General features: G+C 40.4%; 3 protein-coding genes across 3 annotated transcripts; all 3 read left to right on the top strand.

Annotated features, from left to right (window-relative positions):
• The first annotated feature begins 506 nt into the window (after nucleotides 1-506).
• Nucleotides 507-3,222, top strand: LOC140194665 (interleukin-8-like). Its single transcript, XM_072251920.1, has 4 exons — nucleotides 507-614; nucleotides 929-1,058; nucleotides 1,190-1,269; nucleotides 2,242-3,222. Exons 1-4 carry the CDS (start codon nucleotides 554-556, stop codon nucleotides 2,268-2,270), a joined length of 300 nt encoding a protein of 99 aa, XP_072108021.1. The 5' UTR covers nucleotides 507-553; the 3' UTR covers nucleotides 2,271-3,222.
• An 8,153-nt stretch (nucleotides 3,223-11,375) lies between these two features.
• On the top strand, nucleotides 11,376-14,090 carry LOC140194664 (interleukin-8-like). Its single transcript, XM_072251918.1, has 4 exons — nucleotides 11,376-11,483; nucleotides 11,798-11,927; nucleotides 12,059-12,138; nucleotides 13,111-14,090. The coding sequence occupies exons 1-4, from the start codon at nucleotides 11,423-11,425 to the stop codon at nucleotides 13,137-13,139; spliced, it is 300 nt and encodes a 99-aa protein (XP_072108019.1). The 5' UTR covers nucleotides 11,376-11,422; the 3' UTR covers nucleotides 13,140-14,090.
• An 8,227-nt stretch (nucleotides 14,091-22,317) lies between these two features.
• On the top strand, nucleotides 22,318-24,983 carry LOC140194663 (interleukin-8-like). Its single transcript, XM_072251917.1, has 4 exons — nucleotides 22,318-22,425; nucleotides 22,737-22,866; nucleotides 22,998-23,077; nucleotides 24,048-24,983. Exons 1-4 carry the CDS (start codon nucleotides 22,365-22,367, stop codon nucleotides 24,074-24,076), a joined length of 300 nt encoding a protein of 99 aa, XP_072108018.1. The 5' UTR covers nucleotides 22,318-22,364; the 3' UTR covers nucleotides 24,077-24,983.
• Nucleotides 24,984-25,576: the final 593 nt, after the last annotated feature.

The raw sequence follows: 25,576 nt of genomic DNA, 5'->3' as shown, positions 1-25,576 counted from the left end.
ACAAACCTGCAACATTGAAGAGCTGGGAGACATGCTGCAACATGAAGATTTTGAATGGGAGAGCAATTTCCCGGAAACCGCAGGTATAAACTCCATCTTGTAGTGAGCATGCTCTCCTGAAATGCAGACTTTCCAAACCTGTGAGAATAAGGCCCAGAACTGGAATTTTAAAGCTAGAAAGCAAACAATTGGTTCATTTGCACCATTAACTTTGCTAAAAGTGAATTATTCATTTCTTCCTGAAAATAAACAAATCAATCTTCAAATTAGTCCAACAGAACCAACAGTTATATTGATAGATAATCCTATTACAGCTCTGAAGCACACACATGCTGAAATGTAAAGCTACAGAAGTGAAAGTAGATCTGAGCTGGGAGCAGGAAATCCCCTGCTTCAGGATGTCAGTGTTTGGCAGAGTTCCCTGCATGAGATTATGCAAATTGGAGAAGAGTGCCCCAATAAATAGAAGCTCACTGAATGGTTTCAGCATGTCTTGATTCAGCAGAGAAAAGCTGCATTGAACAGAAGATCCGTCTGCAGTACAAAGTGGAAGATGGACAGAACAGCCACTGTAACCATCCTCATCCTCCTTCTGTGTGCCATTGCTGCACAGGGTACGTTGAGATATCTGAACTGGAGTTTTATTCAAGTGATGTACCTATTTTGTGGTTCTTGTATTGTTTACAATGTAGAAAGCAATTAAAGTGAGGAATATTTAAATCTCTGTAACTGTAAATTGCATCAGCATCAGATTTATATAAGATTAATTCATGCAGCTTTCCTGCAACATTTGAGAGTGAGATGTGCAAGCTCCTGTCTGGTGATGCTTTGATGAAGCAAAAACACTGGAGAAATTATCAGCAAGTTTTACAGGCTTTGTTCTCCTTGATGCAACAATGAAATCTGAGTGAATATAATCTTTCCTCAGGTGTTCCGATCCCAGGAGCACAAGGACGGTGCCACTGCATTCAGACCAGCTTTGATGTTATTCATCCGAGGTCCATCAGGAGCTTGAAGTACATTCCCAAAGGATCCCACTGTGAGAGAGCAGAGATAATGTGAGTAAAGCAGCCAGATTATCAACTTTAACTTCATTCCTTTTCTGATGTTTATTTCATAAACTGTGCACTTCAAGAGAAGACAAACTGTTTCTGTGAATTAAATTTTGAATGATACTGTCTTTTCGCAGTGTCACCCTGAAAAATGAGACGAAAGTGTGTGTGGATCCTGATGCCAGGTGGTTGCAGGCTCTCATAACAGCCATGAAAGGTCAGTGTTTGGTGCTTGTCAAAATTTTACTCTTAAGCTGCTAAGTAACGTAGATGTAAAGAATTGTTTTTGCTGTGTGACTCTGGCCCTTCATAGTGGAGGGAGCTGTCTGCTCCTCACTGTCATTCCAGCCGTAACCTGGAATGACAGCAAACTCATTCGCCATGTTTGCTGTCAGAGCTGAGCCTCTCACATTATTAATGTTCCTTGGAACTGTGGTAGGGACCAGGAAGTAGAGATTGGGTCACCATAAAGCTACTAATTGCAGAACTGATGTCTGATACTGTTTATCACACCTTTTAATTCCAGCTGAGATTAATGAATGAAGAATGATTTATCGTCTAACCAGTGATGTTTAGAATAAAATATTAAATAATGATTTTCACCATTGTTTGCAGCCATAGAATAGGGGCAGTTGGGTGAATAAATTATTGGGGTGGCAGTTGCACAGAATGCTTTGTCCTGGTTGGTCTCCAGCATCTTGGTGTTGGAGCTACAGACAGTGTTTACTCTCTAGAACAGGGGTTCCCTGCATGGGGGTCTATGGATCCCTTGCTTAATGATGGTGTTCACTCTCTAGAACAGGGGTTCACAACACAAAGTCCATAGTACAATAAAAGGTGGGAAGGCCTGCTCTAGAATTTATCCTTGTAAAGAGATGATAGGATGGTAAATGGGTGCCAGAAAGTGATTCAACTCAGATCAACACAGATGAACTGTTGATGCCAGGGAAGACAGCAATGGTACATCACATGCCTGCATGGTGTAACTTTGTGAGAAGTTAGAAATGAACTTGAACACAGTACAATGCATTTTGGTTTATACCTTTTACAATATCAATGAGGTATGAGCAAGTTTCCAAGGCATCTTTTTGTGGAAAGTCAGTTTGAAAACTCATTTAATTCTGTTGCTTGAGATACTATATGCTGAAAATCTGTGGGTAATGATACAAATTATTCAATTATTTTACAGGTGGGAAACAACACAAACCAAAAAACTGAAGCTGCAAAATGAGCGAATGAATTCCATCTCTGGATCATCCGATGGGGAATGATGGAAGCTCAGCCCTGGGTATTGACTCTGTGATATCACCATCCAGTGGTTCATTCCAGTGTCTCCTCTTCATTGTCTTCAGAGATTGATCTTGCTGTTCCTCCTTGTCACGGGACATTTTTTTTACCTGGACACACGACCTGTTTGCATTTGAGGACACCATCTGATGTTTGAGTTACATTTTCTGAAAATCATAGGGTTCTTGTGCAATTTCTGGTAATTCAACTAGATTCTGGACCTGTGACCTTGTGGAAAAGTGTAAATGAGTCTGGAGTCATTTGCTAAAATATAATATTGGCTATCGGGTTGGGAGATGATGGTGGTATTAAACTAAGATGGTGGATGAATCTCCATGACTACAGAGTTAAAATGATCTCAGTCCGCAAGGGAAGCCAGTGATGGGTGGTGGACTGTGCTCTCTGCCATCCCTGAAATTAAAGCAGGAGGACCCATGGGATTGTTTACAACAATTCCCACTCCTACCTTCCCCTTTCCTGCTTAAATTCTTTCGGAAATGATGATATACTGATGGCAGTACATTGGACCAAAAGTGTTCTAATTTGAATGAAACATTCTTCTATAGAAATAACAGTAAAAATGTCTGAAATCACCTTGTGCCTTTTTACTGCAAGTTTTTGACAGTTGATATTTTCATGAAAATATGGTGGTTTTTTTGTAAAGCATCAGATTTTAGAATCTATCTAGAATCATTTGAAGTAAACTCTCCACTGATGTAATTTTTATGTAAAATATCTACATTTTAGAAGATAGTGCTGCTAATAGTCTGATAATCACTGGATGAAATAAAAGTTTTAAGTAAGAATAAACTTTATATGTGGATGGAAATATTTTGTCTTGAGGGAACTTTTACTGACTGGATTCAGTTTATTATCGATCAAAGCTGGACTTTTGTTATATGTGAATGAATTTGTTGAACATTCCTCAAATGTATTTAAGAAATTAAAATAAATTGTATTTCTAAAAAAGAATTTGTTGTCAGTGGTTCTGAATCTTCAGTATATGGTTCTGAGTTTCTTCATTTAATAAATGAACTAATTAAAGAATGAAGATCAGTGCGTCCTCAGCCAAATCTGCACAATGGCTGTGAGGAATTTTAGCGGGTTTCAAAACTTTCAGCTTAAATTTAATGTTTTGTATTCGGAGAATTAAGATAATGGGTGATATTTTCAAGGGATAATTATCATAAGCACAATGTACAATGTATATAGTGCTATATAGTTGAGCTCAAGTTTGCCTCATGACACTTTAAATATTTGCATACAACGCCTGAAATGCCGGTAAATTGAAATCGCTGAACTCATCTTGGTTAAAACACACTGAGATAGTTGTGACATTTAGTCAATTGCACAGATGAAGGGCACAGATTAGTACAATGTCACTGAATTGTTGAATCGTTGAGACAGAAGATTCTTTGTCAGGGCAATTGACATACCTGTCATTGTAACTTAACACAGGCAAGCCGGATCTGCAGTGCAATTAACATCAGACCAGAAACTGAAATTTTGGGCTTTAAGAATTGTAAGGTAGCCAGGAGGAGATTAAGACTGGATTTTGGAGAGCCAGAAAAGGACATGAGAAGACCTTGGTGAGTAAGATTAAGGAAAACATCAGCTCATTCTACATGTACTGTATGTGAAGAACCAGAGGATGATTAGCTTGAGTTATGACCGTCAGAGATAAGAGTGGAAACATACTTTTATTTGAAGGATCAGGGGAGGTCCTCAATGAATGCTTTGTTTCACCATTCACCTGCGGGAGGAAGCTTCACAAATGAGAGGTTATCATTGAACAGGCTGCGACATGTCAACATTAAGAAAGAGGATGTGTAGAACTCTTGAGAAACATTCGGATAGGTAATTCCCTGTGACTGAACAAGGTTTACCCCGGGTACTGAGAGAGCAAGAGAAGAGATTGCTGCACCTTTAGTGATGATCTTTGCATTCTTACTGTTCACAATAGTAGTGCCAGAAGATTGGAGATGGACAAATATTATTTCTTTGTTCAAGTAAGGTAATTTGGATAAACTTCAGAATGATAGATCTGTGAATCTTATGCCATTGGTGGGAAAATGATTGGAGAGAAGTCTTTGAGACAGGATTTACATTTGGAGAAGCATAGATTTGATCAGGGATAGTCAGTGTGAGTTTGCAAAGGACAGATCATGTCTCACAAGCCTGATTGAATTCTGCAAGGAAATGAGCATACAATTTGATTAAGACAGAGCAGTGGATGTGGTGTATATGGCTTTTAGTAAGGTAGTTGAGAAGGCTCCCAATAGTATGCTCACTCGGAAAGTTAGGAGGCATGGGATGCACGGAGAACTGCCCTCATGGATACAGAATTGGCTTGCCCACAGAAGGCAGAGGGTGGTAGTAGATGGAGCATATTCTGCCTGCAGGTTGGTATCCAGAGGTGTTTCACAGTGATCTGTTATGAGAGCCTTGTTCTTTGTGATATTTATAAATGACTTGGATGAGTAAGTAGTTGGACAGCTTAGTAAGTTTCTGGGTGTTGCAAGGGTTGGCGATGTTGTGGATAGTGTGGAAGGTTGCCGTAGGTTATAATCGGAAATTGAAGGATGCATAAGTGGGAGATGGAGTTTGATCTGGAAAAGTGTGAAGTGATACATTTTGTGAGTTTGAACTTGAAGGCCAGGTACAGGGTTAATGGCAGAATTCGTAGCAGTGTGGAGGAACAAAGTGATTGTGGGGTCCATGTATGTATATCTTTCAAAAATGATGTGCAGATTGGTAAAGTGTTTGAGAACGCCATGATGTTTTGCCTTTCAGAAGTTGAATAACAGAGTTGAAGAGTTACAAGATAATTTTGCATTTCTGGACAACTCTGATTAGACCATACTTAAAATATTGTGCTCATTTCTGATTGCCTCATTGTAGTGAGGACGGGGAAGCTTCAGAGAGGTTGCAGAGGAGATGGGCTGGATTAGACATCATGTATTATGAGGAAAGGTTGAGCAGGCTTGGGTTTTCCTCTTTGGAAGTAGGAGGGCGAGAGCTGATTTTACAGCAGTGTAAACAATGGTGAGAGACATTAACAGAGTGAACATTCAGTGCCCTTTTCCCGGGAAGTAAATATGAGAGGACTTAATTTTAAGGTGATTAGAGTAAAGTATAGGTGCAGGTCAGAGCTACGTTTTTTGTACAGGGATTGATGGCTGCATGAAACAAGATGTCGGGGTGGTGTTGAAGGTAGATATATTAAAGGCATTTATGATAGGCACGTGGATGGAAGAAAAATGGAAGTCAATGTTTGTGGAAAGCACTGGAGTGATTTAGGAGGAAGTTAAAATGTCGACACAACATCATGAGCCAAATGGCTTGTATAGTGGTGTACTGTTATGTGTTCTATGTTCTATGTGAGAAAACTGAAGTTGGCATTAAGAATAGCTCAAGTGTCCAGCATGGACCATTAAATGTCATATTTCTTACTGCTAATTCACAGGTTATCACTAATTGTTAATCCCAACTGTCCCTTAAACTCAATGGCTCATTAACAGGAGGGTGGATAACAGGAAAAGGAATTAAACCCGTGTGTGTGTGTGTGTGTGTGTGTGTGTGTGTGTGTGTGTGTGTGTGTGTGTGTGTGTGTGTGTGTGTGTGTATGTATGTATGCCTGTGTATATGTGTGTGGGTGGGTGTGTGTGTGTGTGTGTGTGTGTGTGTGTGCCCACGTGTGGAAACATACTTGATCATATTGTGTTTGAACATCTTCCCTCTTACGTGTGAGCATTAATTCCAGTGTGGAAGAACTCACTTTGTAGTTGTCCCCCTTCGCACTATATCAAGAACTTGCTGTGTGAAGCCCATGTGCTAGCTGATGTTCAATTGCTAATTCACTTGAATTAGACTGTGTACACCAATAGACAGGATTGTAAGAGCCTGCAGAGGTCGTTGTTTCAGCCTGGCCCATCACGGGCATCTGCCCACCCACCATCGAGAACACCTTCTAAATACGTTTTGTCCAGGATACAGAGTCTATCTTTCAGGATGTCCAACATTAGTGGTGTGACCTCTTCTTCTGACTATAATCAGGGAGGAAGCATAGGAACCTAAAGATAAACTCTCAGTGTTTTAGAGCACCTTCTTCCCCTCCACCATCAGATTTCTGAATGGTCCGTGAATTGTTCCTGGGCACAAGGGTCTGGAATATTGATGTATTGATGTGGTCTAGATACAAAAGTGTCTCTTTATTCAGGCTCAACCGTACATGGGAGGTCCTTACCTCCCAAAAATACTGCCAGTAGCCATCAACCCCAAACTGAGTGTGTACCTGGTATCCGGAGTGGGAACCTGAAAGAATAATTTTCTGAATGAAGTCGAACATTTGGAAACTCTAACCATAGAAAACCATAGAAACCATAGAAACTACAGCACAGAAACCGGCCTTTTGGCCCTTCTTGGCTGTGCCGAACCATTTTCTGCCTAGTCCCACTGACCTGCACACGGACCATATCCCTCCATACACCTCCCATCCATGTATCTGTCCAATTTATTCTTAAATGCTAATAAAGAACCCACATTTACCACCTCGTCTGGCAGCTCATTCCATACTCCCACCACTCTCTGTGTGAAGAAGCCCCCCCTAATGTTCCCTTTAAACTTTTCACCCTCACCCTTAACCCATGTCCTCTGTTTTTTTTCTCCCCTTGCCTCAGTGGAAAAAGCCTGCTTGCATTCACTCTATCTATACCCATCATAATTTTATATACCTCTGTCAAATCTCCCCTCATTCTTCTACGCTCCAGGGAATAAAGTCCTAACCTATTCAACCTTTCTCTGTAACTGAGTTTCTCAAGTCCTGGCAACATCCTTGTAAAGCTTCTCTGCACTCTTTCAACCTTATTTATATCCTTCCTGTAATTTGGTGACCAAAACTGAACACAATAGTCCAGATTCGGCCTCACCAATGCCTTATACAACCTCATCATAACATTCCAGCTCTTATAGTCAGTACTTTGATTAATAAAGGCCAATGTACCAAAAGCTCTCTTTACGACCCTATCTACTTGTGACGCCACTTTTAGGGAATTTTGTATCTGTATTCCCAGATCCTTCTATTCTACTGCACTCCTCAGTGCCTTACCATTAACCCTGTATGTTCTACCTTGGTTTGTCCTTCCAACGTGCAATACCTCACACTAGTCTGTATTAAACTCCATCTGCCATTTTTCAGCCCATTTTCCCAGCTGGTCCAAGTCCCTCTGCAGGCTCTGAGAACCTTCCTCACTGTCTACTACACCTCCAATCTTTGTATCATCAGCAAATTTGCTGATCCAATTTACCACATTATCATCCAGATCATTGATATAGATGGCAAATAACAATGGACCCAGCACTGATCCCTGTGGCACACCACTAGTCACAGGCCTCCACTCAGAGAAGCAATTCTCTACCACCACTCTTTGGCTTCTTCCATTGAGCCAATGTCTAATCCAATTTACCACCTCTCCATGTATACCTAGCGACTGAATTTTCCTAACTAACCTCTCATGCGGGACCTTGTCAAAGGCCTTACTGAAGTCCATGTAGACAATATCCACTGCCTTCCCTTCATCCACTTTCCTGGTAACCTCCTCGAAAAACTCCAATAGATTCGTCAAACATGACCTACCACGCACAAAGCCATGTTGACTCTCCCTAATAAGTCCCTGTCTATCCAAATGCTTGCAGATTCTGTCTCTTAGTACTCCCTCCAATAACCTACCTACTACCGACGTTAAACTCACCGGCCTATAATCTCCCGGATTACTTTTCAATCCTTTTTCAAACAACGGAACAACATGAGCCACTCTCCAATCCTCCGGCACCTCACCCGTAGACAGCGACATTTTAAATATTTCTGCCAGGGCCCCCGCAATTTCAACACTAGTCTCCTTCAAGGTCCGAGGGAACACTCTGTCAGGTCCTGGGGATTTATCCACCTTAATTTTCCTCAAGACAGCAAGCACCTCCTCCTTTTCAATCTGTACAGTTTCCATGATCTCACTACTTGATTCCCTCAATTCCATAGACTTCATGCCAGTTTCCTTAGTAAATACAGACGCAAAAAACCTATTTAAGATTTCCCCCATTTCCTTTGGTTCCGCACATAGCCGACCACTCTGATCTTCAAGAAGACCAGTTTTATCCCTTACAATCCTTTTGCTCTTAATATACCTGCAAAAGCTCTTTGGATTTTCCTTCACTTTGACTGCCAAGGCAACTTCATGTCTTCTTTTAGCCCTTCTGATTACTTTCTTAATTAAGTATTTTCTTGCACTTCTTATACTCCTCAAGAACCTAATTTACTCCCTGTTTCCTATAGGTTTCATACAACTCCCTCTTCTTCTTTATCAGAGTTGCAATATCCCTTGAGAACCAAGGTTCCTTATTCCTATTCAATTTGCCTTTAATCCTGACAGGAACATACAAACTCTGCACTCTCAAAATTTCCCCTTTGAAGGCTTCCCACCTACCAATCACATCTTTGCCAGAGAACAACCTGTCCCAATCCACGCTTTTTAGATCCTTTCTCATTTCTTCAAATTTGGCCTTCTTCCAGTTCAGAACTTCAACCCTAGGACCAGATCTATCCTTATCCATGATCAAATTGAAACTTATGGTGTTAAGATCACTGGAACCAAAGTGCTCCCCTACACAGACTTCCGTCACTTGTCCTAACTCGTTTCCTAACAGGAGATCCAATATTGCATCCCCTCTAGTTGGTCCCTCTATATATTGATTTAGAAAACTTTCCTGAACACATTTTACAAACTCTAAACCATCTAGACTCTAACAGTATGGGAGTATGGGAGTTTGCCCCTAACATTGCAAATCCTATCACACCTGACACTGGAATGGACGTCAGTGTGTCAGTGAAATCTGATAGACTGAGGATGGATATGTACTGTCTCTTTTTAACAGTATGTGCGGTTAAGCAAAGTCAGGATCAGAATTTAAACTGCTTTGGCCGCCAATGCTGAGAAAATCAATTCACTTTTGTATTCCTCACATAGTTCAGTTTAAATCTACTTGGAGACTGATTACACTGGGTCCACCTCTGCAACCTGGGCAAAGTAGCTATGTGGTATTGAAAGAGCTGCATCAAAACATAACTTTGGAAATTATTGGATGCAACAGCCAAAGAAAGGGAAGCAGATTCTGACATTGAATATACTGCTAGTGTTGTACAGGAATCTCGTGTTGTCAAGTGCAGGTTTTCTGAAAAAAAAACACGTGCCTGTGTGATGAATTTTAGACATGCTGATTAATTTGTTGATTTTCATGAACTACTGATATGGGTGAATTTAATATATTAACAATTCATTTTACCAGTGCAGTAGAAGTTGGCTCCTGGCCTTGTACCTCCCGTGAAACTCATTATCTTTGTTAATGGAGAACAGTAAAAAATACTATACACACTTAAAACAGATTGCTTCTGTTTACTCCAACGTGCTTGTAACATGGCTGATCTGGGAATAGTCTTTTTGTTTGTTGTGATGTATTTCAAATGATAAGCAAACAGGAACAAGTGTAGACTTCAATATATAGAACATCATGAAGTGTCGAACAAGCTGACTTCCTGGAGATCACGTGGCCTCACAAACACGGGCTGCAATCTGTGCTGCAGTTCTGAATTTCACTGATGTTTGTACTTTCCCCAGGGGGAGGAGTCAACACGGCTCCAGGCTCCACAATTCACAAATCTGGGAACTAAAACTTGAACCAGCTCCAGAAAGCCCTGAAGCTGATGTTTCGTCACTCTTGGATGACGAGCACAATGAACAGTTGTTGCTGCAGCAAATATTCCAGCAAAAGCCTTATTACAGCACATAATAATCTGGTCAGATCTTGCAATATTGTCCAACTTATCCCACACTATTCTCCACACAAATATTTTTGCTCACATATAAACCCACTATCTATACATAATATATCCTATCACTCGTGTATGGGACTGGTAGAGACATTGGGGAAGTGTTAAATAAATTCCAGAGAATAATTGAGTATAATACTTGAGGTTTAAACGTTTAATTGAGTAAGCTTATTCAATGGTAGTTATCAAAGAATATAGCATGCTTCAGAGACCAGGCTCTATTCTATACGTCCTAAAAGTTCACATCTGCGCAAAACTGCCTGACTTGCTGAGTTCCTCCAGTATTTTGTGTGTGCTTTTGAGAATATTGAAATGTAGTTGTCATCAGGTATAGAATGGCTTGAGGACTAGACATTATTCTATACAGCAAAGACTGCATATCCTGAAGGTATAAGTAAACACATCCTCAAGACTCCTGGAGCTGAAAAACAGCAGCTTCAGCATCGCTATAAGCCTATCTGTGCGCTGAGTATGATTTGGGATTCCCGAAAACTTTAATCTCAGCGCTGAGGTGTACAGGGATTTAGAATGTGAACACTGAGGATGGATAAGTTTTAAGAATGATTCCAGGTCTGGGACCAATGCAGCAACATGCTGATTCTTCAGACAAAGTGTGGATTGTATCAAATGTTGGAAATATCTATGTATTTTACAAACCTGCAACATTGAAGAGCTGGGAGACATGCTGCAACATGAAGATTTTGAATGGGAGAGCAATTTCCCGGAAACCGCAGGTATAAACTCCATCTTGTAGTGAGCATGCTCTCCTGAAATGCAGACTTTCCAAACCTGTGAGAATAAGGCCCAGAACTGGAATTTTAAAGCTAGAAAGCAAACAATTGGTTCATTTGCACCATTAACTTTGCTAAAAGTGAATTATTCATTTCTTCCTGAAAATAAACAAATCAATCTTCAAATTAGTCCAACAGAACCAACAGTTATATTGATAGATAATCCTATTACAGCTCTGAAGCACACACATGCTGAAATGTAAAGCTACAGAAGTGAAAGTAGATCTGAGCTGGGAGCAGGAAATCCCCTGCTTCAGGATGTCAGTGTTTGGCAGAGTTCCCTGCATGAGATTATGCAAATTGGAGAAGAGTGCCCCAATAAATAGAAGCTCACTGAATGGTTTCAGCATGTCTTGATTCAGCAGAGAAAAGCTGCATTGAACAGAAGATCCGTCTGCAGTACAAAGTGGAAGATGGACAGAACAGCCACTGTAACCATCCTCATCCTCCTTCTGTGTGCCATTGCTGCACAGGGTACGTTGAGATATCTGAACTGGAGTTTTATTCAAGTGATGTACCTATTTTGTGGTTCTTGTATTGTTTACAATGTAGAAAGCAATTAAAGTGAGGAATATTTAAATCTCTGTAACTGTAAATTGCATCAGCATCAGATTTATATAAGATTAATTCATGCAGCTTTCCTGCAACATTTGAGAGTGAGATGTGCAAGCTCCTGTCTGGTGATGCTTTGATGAAGCAAAAACACTGGAGAAATTATCAGCAAGTTTTACAGGCTTTGTTCTCCTTGATGCAACAATGAAATCTGAGTGAATATAATCTTTCCTCAGGTGTTCCGATCCCAGGAGCACAAGGACGGTGCCACTGCATTCAGACCAGCTTTGATGTTATTCATCCGAGGTCCATCAGGAGCTTGAAGTACATTCCCAAAGGATCCCACTGTGAGAGAGCAGAGATAATGTGAGTAAAGCAGCCAGATTATCAACTTTAACTTCATTCCTTTTCTGATGTTTATTTCATAAACTGTGCACTTCAAGAGAAGACAAACTGTTTCTGTGAATTAAATTTTGAATGATACTGTCTTTTCGCAGTGTCACCCTGAAAAATGAGACGAAAGTGTGTGTGGATCCTGATGCCAGGTGGTTGCAGGCTCTCATAACAGCCATGAAAGGTCAGTGTTTGGTGCTTGTCAAAATTTTACTCTTAAGCTGCTAAGTAACGTAGATGTAAAGAATTGTTTTTGCTGTGTGACTCTGGCCCTTCATAGTGGAGGGAGCTGTCTGCTCCTCACTGTCATTCCAGCCGTAACCTGGAATGACAGCAAACTCATTCGCCATGTTTGCTGTCAGAGCTGAGCCTCTCACATTATTAATGTTCCTTGGAACTGTGGTAGGGACCAGGAAGTAGAGATTGGGTCACCATAAAGCTACTAATTGCAGAACTGATGTCTGATACTGTTTATCACACCTTTTAATTCCAGCTGAGATTAATGAATGAAGAATGATTTATCGTCTAACCAGTGATGTTTAGAATAAAATATTAAATAATGATTTTCACCATTGTTTGCAGCCATAGAATAGGGGCAGTTGGGTGAATAAATTATTGGGGTGGCAGTTGCACAGAATGCTTTGTCCTGGTTGGTCTCCAGCATCTTGGTGTTGGAGCTACAGACAGTGTTTACTCTCTAGAACAGGGGTTCCCTGCATGGGGGTCTATGGATCCCTTGCTTAATGATGGTGTTCACTCTCTAGAACAGGGGTTCACAACACAAAGTCCATAGTACAATAAAAGGTGGGAAGGCCTGCTCTAGAATTTATCCTTGTAAAGAGATGATAGGATGGTAAATGGGTGCCAGAAAGTGATTCAACTCAGATCAACACAGATGAACTGTTGATGCCAGGGAAGACAGCAATGGTACATCACATGCCTGCATGGTGTAACTTTGTGAGAAGTTAGAAATGAACTTGAACACAGTACAATGCATTTTGGTTTATACCTTTTACAATATCAATGAGGTATGAGCAAGTTTCCAAGGCATCTTTTTGTGGAAAGTCAGTTTGAAAACTCATTTAATTCTGTTGCTTGAGATACTATATGCTGAAAATCTGTGGGTAATGATACAAATTATTCAATTATTTTACAGGTGGGAAACAACACAAACCAAAAAACTGAAGCTGCAAAATGAGCAAATGAATTCCATCTCTGGATCATCCGATGGGGAATGATGGAAGCTCAGCCCTGGGTATTGACTCTGTGATATCACCATCCAGTGGTTCATTCCAGTGTCTCCTCTTCATTGTCTTCAGAGATTGATCTTGCTGTTCCTTCTTGTCACAGGACATTTTTTTTACCTGGACGCACGACCTGTTTGCATTTGAGGACACCATCTGATGTTTGTGTTACATTTTCTGAAAATCATAGGGTTCTTGTGCAATTTCTGGTAATTCAACTAGATTCTGGACCTGTGACCTTGTGGAAAAGTGTAAATGGGTCTGTAGTCATTTGCTAAAATATAATATTAGCTATCGGGTTGGGAGATGATGGTGGTATTAAACTAAGATGGTGGATGAATCTCCATGACTACAGAGTTAAAATGATCTCAGTCTGCAAGGGAAGCCAGTGATGGGTGGTGGACTGTGCTCTCTGCCATCCCTGAAATTAAAACAGGTGGACCCATAGAATTGTTTACAACAATTCCCACTCCTACCTTCCCCTTTCCTGCTTAAATTCTTTCGGAAATGGTGATATACTGATGGCAGTACATTGGACCAAAAGTGTTCTAATTTGAATGAAACATTCTTCTATAGAAATAACAGTAAAAATGTCTGAAATCACCTTGTGCCTTTTTACTGCAAGTTTTTGACAGTTGATATTTTCATGAAAATATGGTGTTTTTTTGTAAAGCGTCAGATTTTAGAATCTATCTAGAATCTGTTGAAGTAAACTCTCCACTGATGTAATTTTTATGTAAAATATCTACATTTTCGAAGATAGTGCTGCTAATAGTCTGATAATCACTGGATGAAATAAAAGTTTTAAGTAAGAATAAACTTTATATGTGGATGGAAATATTTTGTCTTGAGGGAACTTTTACTGACTGGATTCAGTTTATTATCGATCAAAGCTGGACTTTTGTTATATGTGAATGAATTTGTTGAACATTCCTCAAATGTATTTAAGAAATTAAAATAAATTGTATTTCTAAAAAAGAATTTGTTGTCAGTGGTTCTGAATCTTCAGAATATGGTCCTGTGTTTCTTCATTTAATAAATGAACTAATTAAAGAATGAAGAGCAGTGCGTCCTCAGCCAAATCTGCACAATGGCTGTGGGGAATTTTAGCGGGTTTCAAAACTTTCAGCTTAAATTTAATGTTTTGTATTCGGAGAATTAAGATAATGGGTGATATTTTCAAGGGATAATTATCATAAGCACAATGTACAATGTATATAGTGCTATATAGTTGAGCTCAAGTTTGCCTCATGACACTTTAAATATTTGCATACAACGCCTGAAATGCCGGTAAATTGAAATCGCTGAACTCATCTTGGTTAAAACACACTGAGATAGTTGTGACATTTACTCAACTGCACAGATGAAGGGCACAGGTTAGTACAAAGTTACTGAATTGTGGAATCGTTGAGAAAGCCAGAAGATTCTTTGTCAGGACAATTGACATACCTGTCATTGTAACTTAACACAGACGAGCTGGATCTGCAGTGCAATTAACATCAGACCAGAAACTGAAATTTTGGGCTTGAAGAATTATGAAGTAGCCAGGAGGAGATTAAGACTGGATTTTGGAGAGCCAGAAAAGGACATGAGAAGACCTTGGTGAGTAAGATTAAGGAAAACATCAGCTCATTCTACATGTACTGTATGTGAAGAACCAGAGGATGATTAGCTTGAGATATGACCATCAGCGATAAAAGTGGAAACATACTTTTATTTGAAGGATCAGGGGAGGTCCTCAATGAATACTTTGTTTCAGCATTCACCAATGGGAGGGAGCTTCACAAATGAGAGGTTATCATTGAACAGGCTGCGACATGTCAACATTAAGAAAGAGGATGTGTAGAACTCTTGAGAAACATTCGGATAGGTAATTCCCTGTGACTGAACAAGGTTTACCCCGGGTACTGAGAGAGCAAGAGAAGAGATTGCTGCACCTTTAGTGATGATCTTTGCATTCTTAATGTTCACAATAGTAGTACCAGAAGATTGGAGGTGGACAAATATTATTTCTTTGTTCGAGTAAGGTAATTTGGATAAACCTCGGAATGATAGATCTGTGAATCTTATGCCATTGGTAGGAAAATGACTGGAGAGAAGTCTTTGAGACAGGAATTACATTTGGAGAAGCATAGACTTGATCAGGGATAGTCAGTGCGAGTTTGCAAAGGACAGATCATGTCTCACAAGCCTGATTGAATTCTGCAAGGAAATGAGCATACAATTTGATTAAGACAGAGCAGTGGATGTGGTGTATATGGCGTTTAGTAAGGTAGTTGAGAAGGCTCCCAATAGCATGCTCACTCGGAAAGTCAGGAGGCATGTGATGCATGGAGAACTGCCCTCATGGATACAGAATTGGCTTGCCCACAGAAGGCAGAGGGTGGTAGTAGATGGAGCATATTCTGCCTGCAGGTTGGTATCCAGAGGTGTTTCACAGTGATCTGTTATGAGAGCCTTGTTCTTTGTGATATTTATAAATGACTTGGATGAGTAAGTAGTTGGACAGCTTAGTAAGTTTCTGGATGTTGCAAGGGTTGGCAATGTTGTGGATAGTGTGGAAGGTTGCCGTAGGTTATAATCGGAAATTGAAGGATGCATAAGTGGGAGATGGAGTTTGATCTGGAAAAGTGTGAAGTGATACATTTTGTGAGTTTGAACTTGAAGGCCAGGTACAGGGTTAATGGCAGAATTCGTAGCAGTGTGGAGGAACAAAGTGATTGTGGGGACCATGTATGTATATCTTCCAAAAATGATGTGCAGATTGGTAAAGTGTTTGAGAACGCCATGATGTTTTGCCTTTCAGAAGTTGAATAACAGAGTTGAAGAGTTACAAGATAATTTTGCATTTCTGGACAACTCTGATTAGACCATACTTAAAATATTGTGCTCATTTCTGATTGCCTCATTGTAGTGAGGACGGGGAAGCTTCAGAGAGGTTGCAGAGGAGATGGGCTGGATTAGACATCATGTATTATGAGGAAAGGTTGAGCAGGCTTGGGTTTTCCTCTTTGGAAGTAGGAGGGCGAGAGCTGATTTTACAGCAGTGTAAACAATGGTGAGAGACATTAACAGAGTGAACATTCAGTGCCCTTTTCCCAGGAAGTAAATATGAGAGGACTTAATTTTAAGGTGATTAGAGTAAAGTATAGGTGCAGGTCAGAGCTACGTTTTTTGTACAGGGATTGATGGCTGCATGAAACAAGATGCCGGGGTGGTGTTGAAGGTAGATATATTAAAGGCATTTATGATAGGCACGTGGATGGAAGAAAAATGGAAGTCAATGTTTGTGGAAAGCACTGGAGTGATTTTGGAGGAAGTTAAAATGTCGACACAACATCATGAGCCAAATGGCTTGTATTGTGGTGTACTGTTATGTGTTCTATGTTCTATGTGAGAAAACTGAAGTTGGCATTAAGAATAGCTCAATTGTCCAGCATGGACCATTAAATGTCATATTTCTTACTGCTAATTCACAGGTTATCACTAATTGTTAATCCAACAGTCCCTTAAACTCAATGGCTCATTAACAGGAGGGTGGATAACAGGAAAAGGAATTAAACCCGTGTGTGTGTGTGTGTGTGTGTGTGTGTGTGTGTGTGTGTGTGTGTGTGTGTGTGTGTGTGTATGTGTGTGTGTGTGTATGTATGCGTGTGTGTGTGTGTGTGTGTGTGTGTGTGTGTGTGTATGTATGCATGTGTGTGTGTGTGTGTGTGTGTATGTATGCGTGTGTGTGTGTGTGTGTGTGTGTGTGTGTGTGTGTGTGTGTGTGTGCCCACGTGTGGAACCATACTTGATCATATTGTGTTTGAACATCTTCCCTCTTACGTGTGAGCATTAATTCCAGTGTGGAAGAACTCACTTTGTAGTTGTCCCCCTTCGCACTATATCAAGAACTTGCTGTGTGAAGCCCATGTGCTAGCTGATGTTCAATTGCTAATTCACTTGAATTAGACTGTGTACACCAATAGACAGGATTGTAAGAGTCTGCAGAGGTCGTTGTTTCAGCCTGGCCCATCACGGGCATCTGCCCACCCACCATCGAGAACACCTTCTAAATACGTTTTGTCCAGGATACAGAGTCTATCATTCAGGATGTCCATCATTAGTGGTGTGACCTCTTCTTCTGACTATAATCAGGCAGAAGCATAGGAACTTAAAGATAAACTCTCAGTGTTTTAGAGCACCTTCTTCCCCTCCGCCATCAGATTTCTGAATGGTCCGTGAATTGTTCCTGGGCACAAGGGTCTGGAATATTGATGTATTGATGTGGTCTAGATACAAAAGTGTCTCTTTATTCAGGCTCAACCGTACATGGGAGGTCCTTACCTACCTAAACTACTGCCAGTAGCCATCAACCCCAAACTGAGTGTGTACCTGGTATCCGGAGTGGGAACCTGAAAGAATAATTTTCTGAATGAAGTCGAACATTTGGAAATTCTAACCATAGAAAACCATAGAAACCATAGAAACTACAGAACAGAAACCAGCCTTTTGGCCCTTCTTGGCTGTGCCGAATCATTTTCTGCCTAGTCCCACTGACCTGCACACGGACCATATCCCTCCATACACCTCCCATCCATGTATCTGTCCAATTTATTCTTAAATGTTAATAAAGAACCCGCATTTACCACCTCATCTGGCAGCTCATTCCATACTCCCACCACTCTCTGTGTGAAGGAGCCCCCACTAATGTTCCCTATAAACTTTTCCTCACTCACCCTTAACCCATGTCCTCTGGTTTTTTTCTCCCCTTGCCTCAGTGGAAAAAGCCTGCTTGCATTCACTCTATCTATACCCATCATAATTTTATATACCTCTGTCAAATCTCCCCACATTCTTCTACGCTCCAGGGAATAAAGTCCTAACCTATTCAATGCTTCTCTGTAACTGAGTTTCTCAAGTCCTGGCAACATCCTTGTAAAGCTTCTCTGCACTCTTTCAACCTTTTTTATATCCTTCCTGTAATTTGGTGACCAAAACTGAACACAATACTCCAGATTCGGCCTCACCAATGCCTTATACAACCTCATCATAACATTCCAGCTCTTATAGTCAGTACTTTGATTAATAAAGGCCAATGTACCAAAAGTTCTCTTTACGACCCTATCTACTTGTGACGCCACTTTTAGGGAATTTTGTATCTGTATTCCCAGATCCTTCTGTTCTACTGCACTCCTCAGTGCCTTACCATTAACCCTGTATGTTCTACCTTGGTTTGTCCTTCCAACGTGCAATACCTCACACTAGTCTGTATTAAACTCCATCTGCCATTTTTCAGCCCATTTTCCCAGCTGGTCCAAGTCCCTCTGCAGGCTCTGAGAACCTTCCTCACTGTCTACTACACCTCCAATCTTTATATCATCAGCAAATTTGCCGATCCAATTTACCACATTATCATCCAGATCATTGATATAGATGGCAAATAACAATGGACCCAGCACTGATCCCTGTGGCACACCGCTAGTCACAGGCCTCCACTCAGAGAAGCAATTCTCTACCACCACTCTGGCTTCTTCCATTGAGCCAATATCTAATCCAATTTACCACCTCTCCATGTATACCTAGCGACTGAATTTTCCTAACTAACCTCTCATGCGGGACCTTGTCAAAGGCCTTACTGAAATCCATGTAGACAATATCCACTGCCTTCCCTTCATCCACTTTCCTGGTAACCTCCTCGAAAATCTCCAATAGGTTCGTCAAACATGACCTACCATGCACAAAGCCATGTTGACTCTCCCTAATAAGTCCCTGTCTATCCAAATGCTTGCAGATTCTGTCTCTTAGTACTCCCTCCAATAACCTACCTACTATCGACGTTAAACTCACCGGCCTATAATCTCCCGGATTACTTTTCAATCCTTTTTCAAACAACGGAACAACATGAGCCACTCTCCAATCCTCCGGCACCTCACCCGTAGACAGCGACATTTTAAATATTTCTGCCAGGGCCCCCGCAATTTCAACAATAGTCTCCTTCAAGGTCCGAGGGAACACTCTGTCAGGTCCTGGGGATTTATCCTCTTTAATTTTCCTCAAGACAGCAAGCACCTCCTCCTTTTCAATCTGTACAGTTTCCATGATCTCACTACTTGATTCCCTCAATTCCATAGACTACATGCCAGTTTCCTTAGTAAATACAGATGCAAAAAACCTATTTAAGATCTCCCCCATTTCCTTTGGTTCCGCACATAGCCGACCACTCTGATCTTCAAGAAGACCAGTTTTATCCCTTACAATCCTTTTACTCTTAATATACCTGCAAAGGCTCTTTGGATTTTCCTTCACTTTGACTGCCAAGGCAACTTCATGTCTTCTTTTAGCTCTTCTGATTACTTTCTTAATTAAGTATTTTCTTGCACTTCTTATACTCCTCAAGCACATGATTTACTCCCTGTTTCCTATACATTTCATACAACTCCCTCTTCTTCTTTATCAGAGTTGCAATATCCCTTGAGAACCAAGGTTCCTTATTCCTATTCAATTTGCCTTTAATCCTGACAGGAACATACAAACTCTGCACTCTCAAAATTTCCCCTTTGAAGGCTTCCCACCTACCAATCACATCTTTGCCAGAGAACAACCTGTCCCAATCCACGCTTTTTAGATCCTTCCTCATTTCTTCAAATTTGGCCTTCTTCCAGTTCAGAACTTCAACCCTAGGACCAGATCTATCCTTATCCATGATCAAATTGAAACTTATGGTGTTATGATCACTGGAACCAAAGTGCTCCCCTACACAGACTTCCGTCAATTGTCCTAACTCGTTTCCTAACAGGAGATCCAATATTGCATCCCTTCTAGTTGGTCCCTCTATATATTGATTTAGAAAACTTTCCTGAACATATTTTACAAACTCTAAACCATCTAGACACCTAACAGTATGGGAGTATGGGAGTTTGCCCCTAACATCGCAAATCCTATCACACCTGACACTGGAATGGACGTCAGTGTGTCAGTGAAATCTGATGGACTGAGGATGGATATGTACTGTCTCTTTTTAACAGTATGTGCGGTTAAGCAAAGTCAGGATCAGAATTTAATCTGCTTTGGCCGCCAATGCTGAGAAAATCAATTCACTTTTGTATTCCTCACATAGTTCAGTTTAAATCTACTTGGAGACTGATTACACTGGGTCCACCTCTGCAACCTGGGCAAAGTAGCTATGTGGTATTGAAAGAGCTGCATCAAAACATAACTTTGGAAATTATTGGATGCAACAGCCAAAGAAAGGGAAGCAGATTCTGACATTGAATATACTGCTAGTGTTGTACAGGAATCTCGTGGTTGTCAAGTGCAGGTTTTCTGAAAAAAAACACGTGCCCCTGTGTTGAATTTTAGACATGCTGATTAATTTGTTGATTTTCATGAACTACTGATATGGGTGAATTTAATATATTAACAATTCATTTTACCAGTGCAGTAGAAGTTGGCTCCTGGCCTTGTACCACCCGTGAAACTCATTATCTTTGTTAATGGAGAACAGTAAAAAATACTATACACACTTAAAACAGATTGCTTCTGTTTACTCCAACGTGCTTGTAACATGGCTGATCTGGGAATAGTCTTTTTGTTTGTTGTGATATATTTCAAATGATAAGCAAACAGGAACAAGTGTAGACTTCAATGTATAGAACATCATGAAGTGTCGAACAAGCTGACTTCCTGGAGATCACGTGGCCTCACAAACACGGGCTGCAATCTGTGCTGCAGTTCTGAATTTCACTGACGTTTGTACTTTCCCCAGGGGGAGGAGTCAACACGGCTCCAGGCTCCACAATTCACAAATCTGGGAACTAAAACTTGAACCAGCTCCAGAAAGCCCTGAAGCTGATGTTTCGTCACTCTTGGATGACGAGCACAATGAACAGTTGTTGCTGCAGCAAATATTCCAGCAAAAGCCTTATTACAGCACATAATAATCTGGTCAGATCTTGCAATATTGTCCAACTTATCCCACACTATTCTCCACACAAATATTTTTGCTCACATATAAACCCACTATCTATACATAATATATCCTATTACTCGTGTATGGGACTGGTAGAGACATTGGGGAAGTGTTAAATAAATTCCAGAGAATAATTGAGTATAATACTTGAGGTTTAAACGTTTAATTGAGTAAGCTTATTCAATGGTAGTTATCAAAGAATATAGCATGTTTCAGAGACCAGGCTCTATTCTGTAAGTCCTAAAAGTTCACATCTGCACAATACTGCCTGACTTGCTGAGTAGCTCCAGTATTTTGTGTGTGCTTTTGAGAATATTGTAATTTAGTTGTCATCAGGTATAGAATGGCTTGAGGACTAGACACTATTCTATACAGTAAAGACTGCATATCCTGAAGGTATAAGCAAACACATCCTCAAGACTCCTGGAGCTGAAAAACAGCAGATTCAGCATCGCTATAAGCCTATCTGTGAGCTGGGTATGATTTGGGATCCCGGAAAACTTTAATCTCAGTGCTGAGGTGTGCAGGGATTTAGAATGTGAACACTGAGGATGGATAAGTTTTAAGAATGATTCCAGGTCTGGGTCCAATGCAGCAACATGCTGATTCTTCAGACAAAGTGTGGATTGTATCAAATGTTGGAAATATCTATGTATTTTCCAAACCTGCAACATTGAAGAGCTGGGAGACATGCTGCAACATGAAGATTTTGAATGGGAGAGCAATTTCCCAGAAATCGCAGGTATAAACTCCATCTTGTAGTGAGCATGCTCTCCTGAACTGCAGACTTTCCAAACCTGTGAGAATAAGGCCCAGAACTGGAATTTTAAAGCTAGAAAGCAAACAATTGGTTCATTTGCACCATTAACTTTGCTAAAAGTGAATTATTCATTTCTTCCTGAAAATAAACAAATCAATCTTCAAATTAATCCAACAGAATCAACAGTTATATTGATAGATAATCCTATTACAGCTCTGAAGCACACACATGCTGAAATGTAAAGCTACAGAAGTGAAAGTAGATCTGAGCTGGGAGCAGAAAATCCCCTGCTTCAGGACGTCAGTGTTTGGCAGAGTTCCCTGCATGAGATTATGCAAATTGGAGAAGAGTGCCCCAATAAATAGAAGCTCACTGAATGGTTTCAACATGTCTCGATTCAGCAGAGAACAGCTGCATTGAACAGAAGATCCGTCTGCAGTACAAAGTGGAAGATGGACAGAACAGCCACTGTAACCATCCTCATCCTCCTTCTGTGTGCCATTGCTGCACAGGGTACGTTGAGATATCTGAACTGGAGTTTTATTCAAGTGATGTACCTATTTTGTGGTTCTTGTATTGTTTACAATGTAGAAAGCAATTAAAGTGAGGAATATTTAAATCTCTGTAACTGTAAATTGCATCAGCATCAGATTTATATAAGATTAATTCATGCAGCTTTCCTGCAACATTTGAGAGTGAGATGTGCAAGCTCCTGTCTGGTGATGCGTTGATGAAGCAAAAACACTGGAGAAATTATCAGCAAGTTTTACAGGCTTTGTTCTCGATGCAACAATGAAATCTGAGTGAATATAATCTTTCCTCAGGTGTTCCGATCCCAGGAGCACAAGGACGGTGCCACTGCATTCAGACCAGCTTTGATGTTATTCATCCGAGGTCCATCAGGAGCTTGAAATACATTCCCAAAGGATCCCACTGTGAGAGAGCAGAGATAATGTGAGTAAAGCAGCCAGATAATCAACTTTAACTTCATTCCTTTTCTGATGTTTATTTCATAAACTGTGCACTTCAAGAGAAGACAAACTGTTTCTGTGAATTAAATTTTGAATGATACTGTCTTTTCGCAGTGTCACCCTGAAAAATGAGATGAAAGTGTGTGTGGATCCTGATGCCAGGTGGTTGCAGGCTCTCATAACAGCCATGAAAGGTCAGTGTTTGGTGCTTGTCAAAATTTTACTCTTAAGCTGCTAAGTAACGTAGATGTAAAGAATTGTTTTTGCTTTGTGACTCCTGCCCTTCATAGTGGAGGGAGCTGTCTGCTCCTCACTGTCATTCCAGCCGTAACCTGGAATGACAGCAAACTCATTCGCCATGTTTGCTGTCAGAGCTGAGCCTCTCACATTATTAATGTTCCTTGGAACTGTGGTAGGGACCAGGAAGTAGAGATTGGGTCACCATAAAGCTATTAATTGCAGAACTGATGTCTGGTACAGCTTATCAAACCCTTTAACTCTAGCTGAGATTAATGAATGAAGAATGATTTTTAGTCTTACCAGAGATGTTGGGAATAAAATATTAAATAATGATTTTCACCATTGTTTGCAGCCATAGAGTAGGGGCAGTTGGGTGAATAAATTATTGGGGTGGCAGTTGCACAGAATGCTTTGTCCTGGTTGGTCTCCAGCATCTTGGTGTTGGAGCTACAGACAGCGTTTACTCTCTAGAACAGCGGTTCACAACATGGGGTCCTTGGATCCCTTGATTAATGATGGTATTCACTCTCTAGAACAGGGGTTCACAACATGGAGTCCACGGTATAAAGAAGGTGGGAAGGCCTGCTCTAGAGACTTTCCTTGTAAAGAGATGATAGGATGATAAATGGGTGCCAGGAAGTGATCCAACTCAGATCAGTACAGTAGATAGTGAACTGTTGCTGCCAGGGAAGACAGCAATGGTACATTATATGCTTGCATGGTATAACTTTGTGAGATGTTAGAAATGAACACAGTACAACGCATTTTGGTTTATACTTTTTGCAATATCAACGAGGTACGAGCAAGTTTCCAAAGCATCTTTTTGTGGAAAGTCAGTTTGAAAACTCTTTTAACGCTGTTGCTTGAGACAGTATATGCTGAAAATCTGTGGGTAATGATACAAATTATTCAATTATTTTACAGGTGGGAAACAACACAAATCAAAAAACTGAAGCTGCAAAATGAGCGAATGAATTCCATCTCTAGATTATCCGATGGGGAATGATGGAAGCTCGGCCCTGGTTGTTGACTCTGTGATATCACCATCCAGTAGTTCATTCCAGTGTCCTCTTCATTGTCTTCTGAGAGTGATCTTGGAGTTCCTCCCTGTCACAGGACATTTTTTTTTACCTGGACACACGACCTGTTTGCACTTGAGGACACCATCTGATGTTTGTGTTACATTTTGTGCAAATCATAGGGTTCTTGTGCAATTTATGGTAATTAAAGTAGATTCTGAACCTGTGACCTTGTGGAAAAATGTAAATGAGACTGGAGTCATTTGCTAAAATTTAATATTATCTATCGGATTGGAAGATAATGGTGGTAATAAACTAAGATAGTGAAGGAATCTCCATGACTACAGAATTAAAGTGATCTCAGGCCACAAGGGAAGCCAGTGATGGGGTTGTGGACTGTGCTCTCTCCCATACCTGAAATTAAAGCAGGAGGATCCATGGGATTGTTCACAGCAATCCCACTCCTACCTTCCCCTTTCCTGTTTAAATTCTGTTCGGATTTGATGATATACTGATGGATATACATTGGACCAAATGTGTTCTAATTTGAATGAAACAATCTTATGTAGAAATACCAGTACAAATGTTTGAAAATCACTCTGTGCCTTTTTACTGCAATGTTTTTGACAGTTGATATTTTCATGAAAATACAGTGTTTTCTTTGTAAGGTGCCAGATTTTAGAATCTATCTAAAATCTGTTGAAGTAATTCTCAACTGATGTAACTCTTATGTAAAATATCTACATTTTAGAAGATAGTGCTGCTAATAGTCTGATAATCAGTGGATGAAATAAAAGTTTTAAGTAAGAATAAACTTTATATGTGGATGGAAATATTTTTTCTCGAGGGAACTTTTACCGACTGGATTCAGTTTATTATCCATCAAAGCTGGACTTTTGATATATGTGAATGAATTTGTGAAGTATTCCTCAAATGTCTTTAAGAAATTAAAAGAAATTGTATTTCTGATGAAGAATCTGTTGTCAATGCTTCTGAATCTTCAGTATACAGTCCTGTATTTCTTCATTTAATAAATTAACTAATTAAACAATGAAGAGCAATGGGTCCTCGGCCAAATCTGCACAATGCCAGTGGGAATTTTCGTAGGTTTTAATAATTTCTGCTTAAATCTTTCTTTCTTTTTCCAATATTTTTATTAAATTTAAATTTCATATACACAAACTGTCATGGTCCGGTTCGTGAAGTCCGCGTTCCGGTTCAACAGCCCGGTCTGTGGACTCTGGACTTCAGGTCTTCTGGCTGTCCCTTGTTTCAGTTGAACTTAATCATAGGCCCCTAATGCTCGCCTTGGGGCTGGGAACATAAATGGCCTTGGGTTCGTGTGTGGATCTGGGTCTGTCTTGTCAGTATCCTGTCCTTGCCTCTGTGGGTAAGTCAGGCTGGCTTTGCTGTTACCCTGCAGTTGGATCTGTC

This window comes from Mobula birostris, chromosome 3 (assembly GCF_030028105.1).
Source record: "Mobula birostris isolate sMobBir1 chromosome 3, sMobBir1.hap1, whole genome shotgun sequence".
Classification (NCBI taxonomy): Eukaryota; Metazoa; Chordata; class Chondrichthyes; order Myliobatiformes; family Myliobatidae; genus Mobula; species Mobula birostris.
Note: the sequence above shows the minus strand (reverse complement) of the source record. Positions and strands in the feature narration are given on the sequence as shown.

Excerpts from the sequence above, each read along its gene's own strand:
- LOC140194665 (XM_072251920.1), top strand. The coding sequence starts at position 554 with ATGGACAGAACAGCCACTGTAACCATCCTCATCCTCCTTCTGTGTGCC. Across the intron at positions 1,059-1,189 it reads TGTGAGAGAGCAGAGATAAT|TGTCACCCTGAAAAATGAGA; the intron begins GTGAGTAAAGCA and ends GTCTTTTCGCAG. Across the intron at positions 1,270-2,241 it reads TCTCATAACAGCCATGAAAG|GTGGGAAACAACACAAACCA; the intron begins GTCAGTGTTTGG and ends ATTATTTTACAG.
- LOC140194664 (XM_072251918.1), top strand. The coding sequence starts at position 11,423 with ATGGACAGAACAGCCACTGTAACCATCCTCATCCTCCTTCTGTGTGCC. Across the intron at positions 11,484-11,797 it reads GTGTGCCATTGCTGCACAGG|GTGTTCCGATCCCAGGAGCA; the intron begins GTACGTTGAGAT and ends ATCTTTCCTCAG. Across the intron at positions 11,928-12,058 it reads TGTGAGAGAGCAGAGATAAT|TGTCACCCTGAAAAATGAGA; the intron begins GTGAGTAAAGCA and ends GTCTTTTCGCAG.
- LOC140194663 (XM_072251917.1), top strand. The coding sequence starts at position 22,365 with ATGGACAGAACAGCCACTGTAACCATCCTCATCCTCCTTCTGTGTGCC. Across the intron at positions 22,426-22,736 it reads GTGTGCCATTGCTGCACAGG|GTGTTCCGATCCCAGGAGCA; the intron begins GTACGTTGAGAT and ends ATCTTTCCTCAG. Across the intron at positions 23,078-24,047 it reads TCTCATAACAGCCATGAAAG|GTGGGAAACAACACAAATCA; the intron begins GTCAGTGTTTGG and ends ATTATTTTACAG.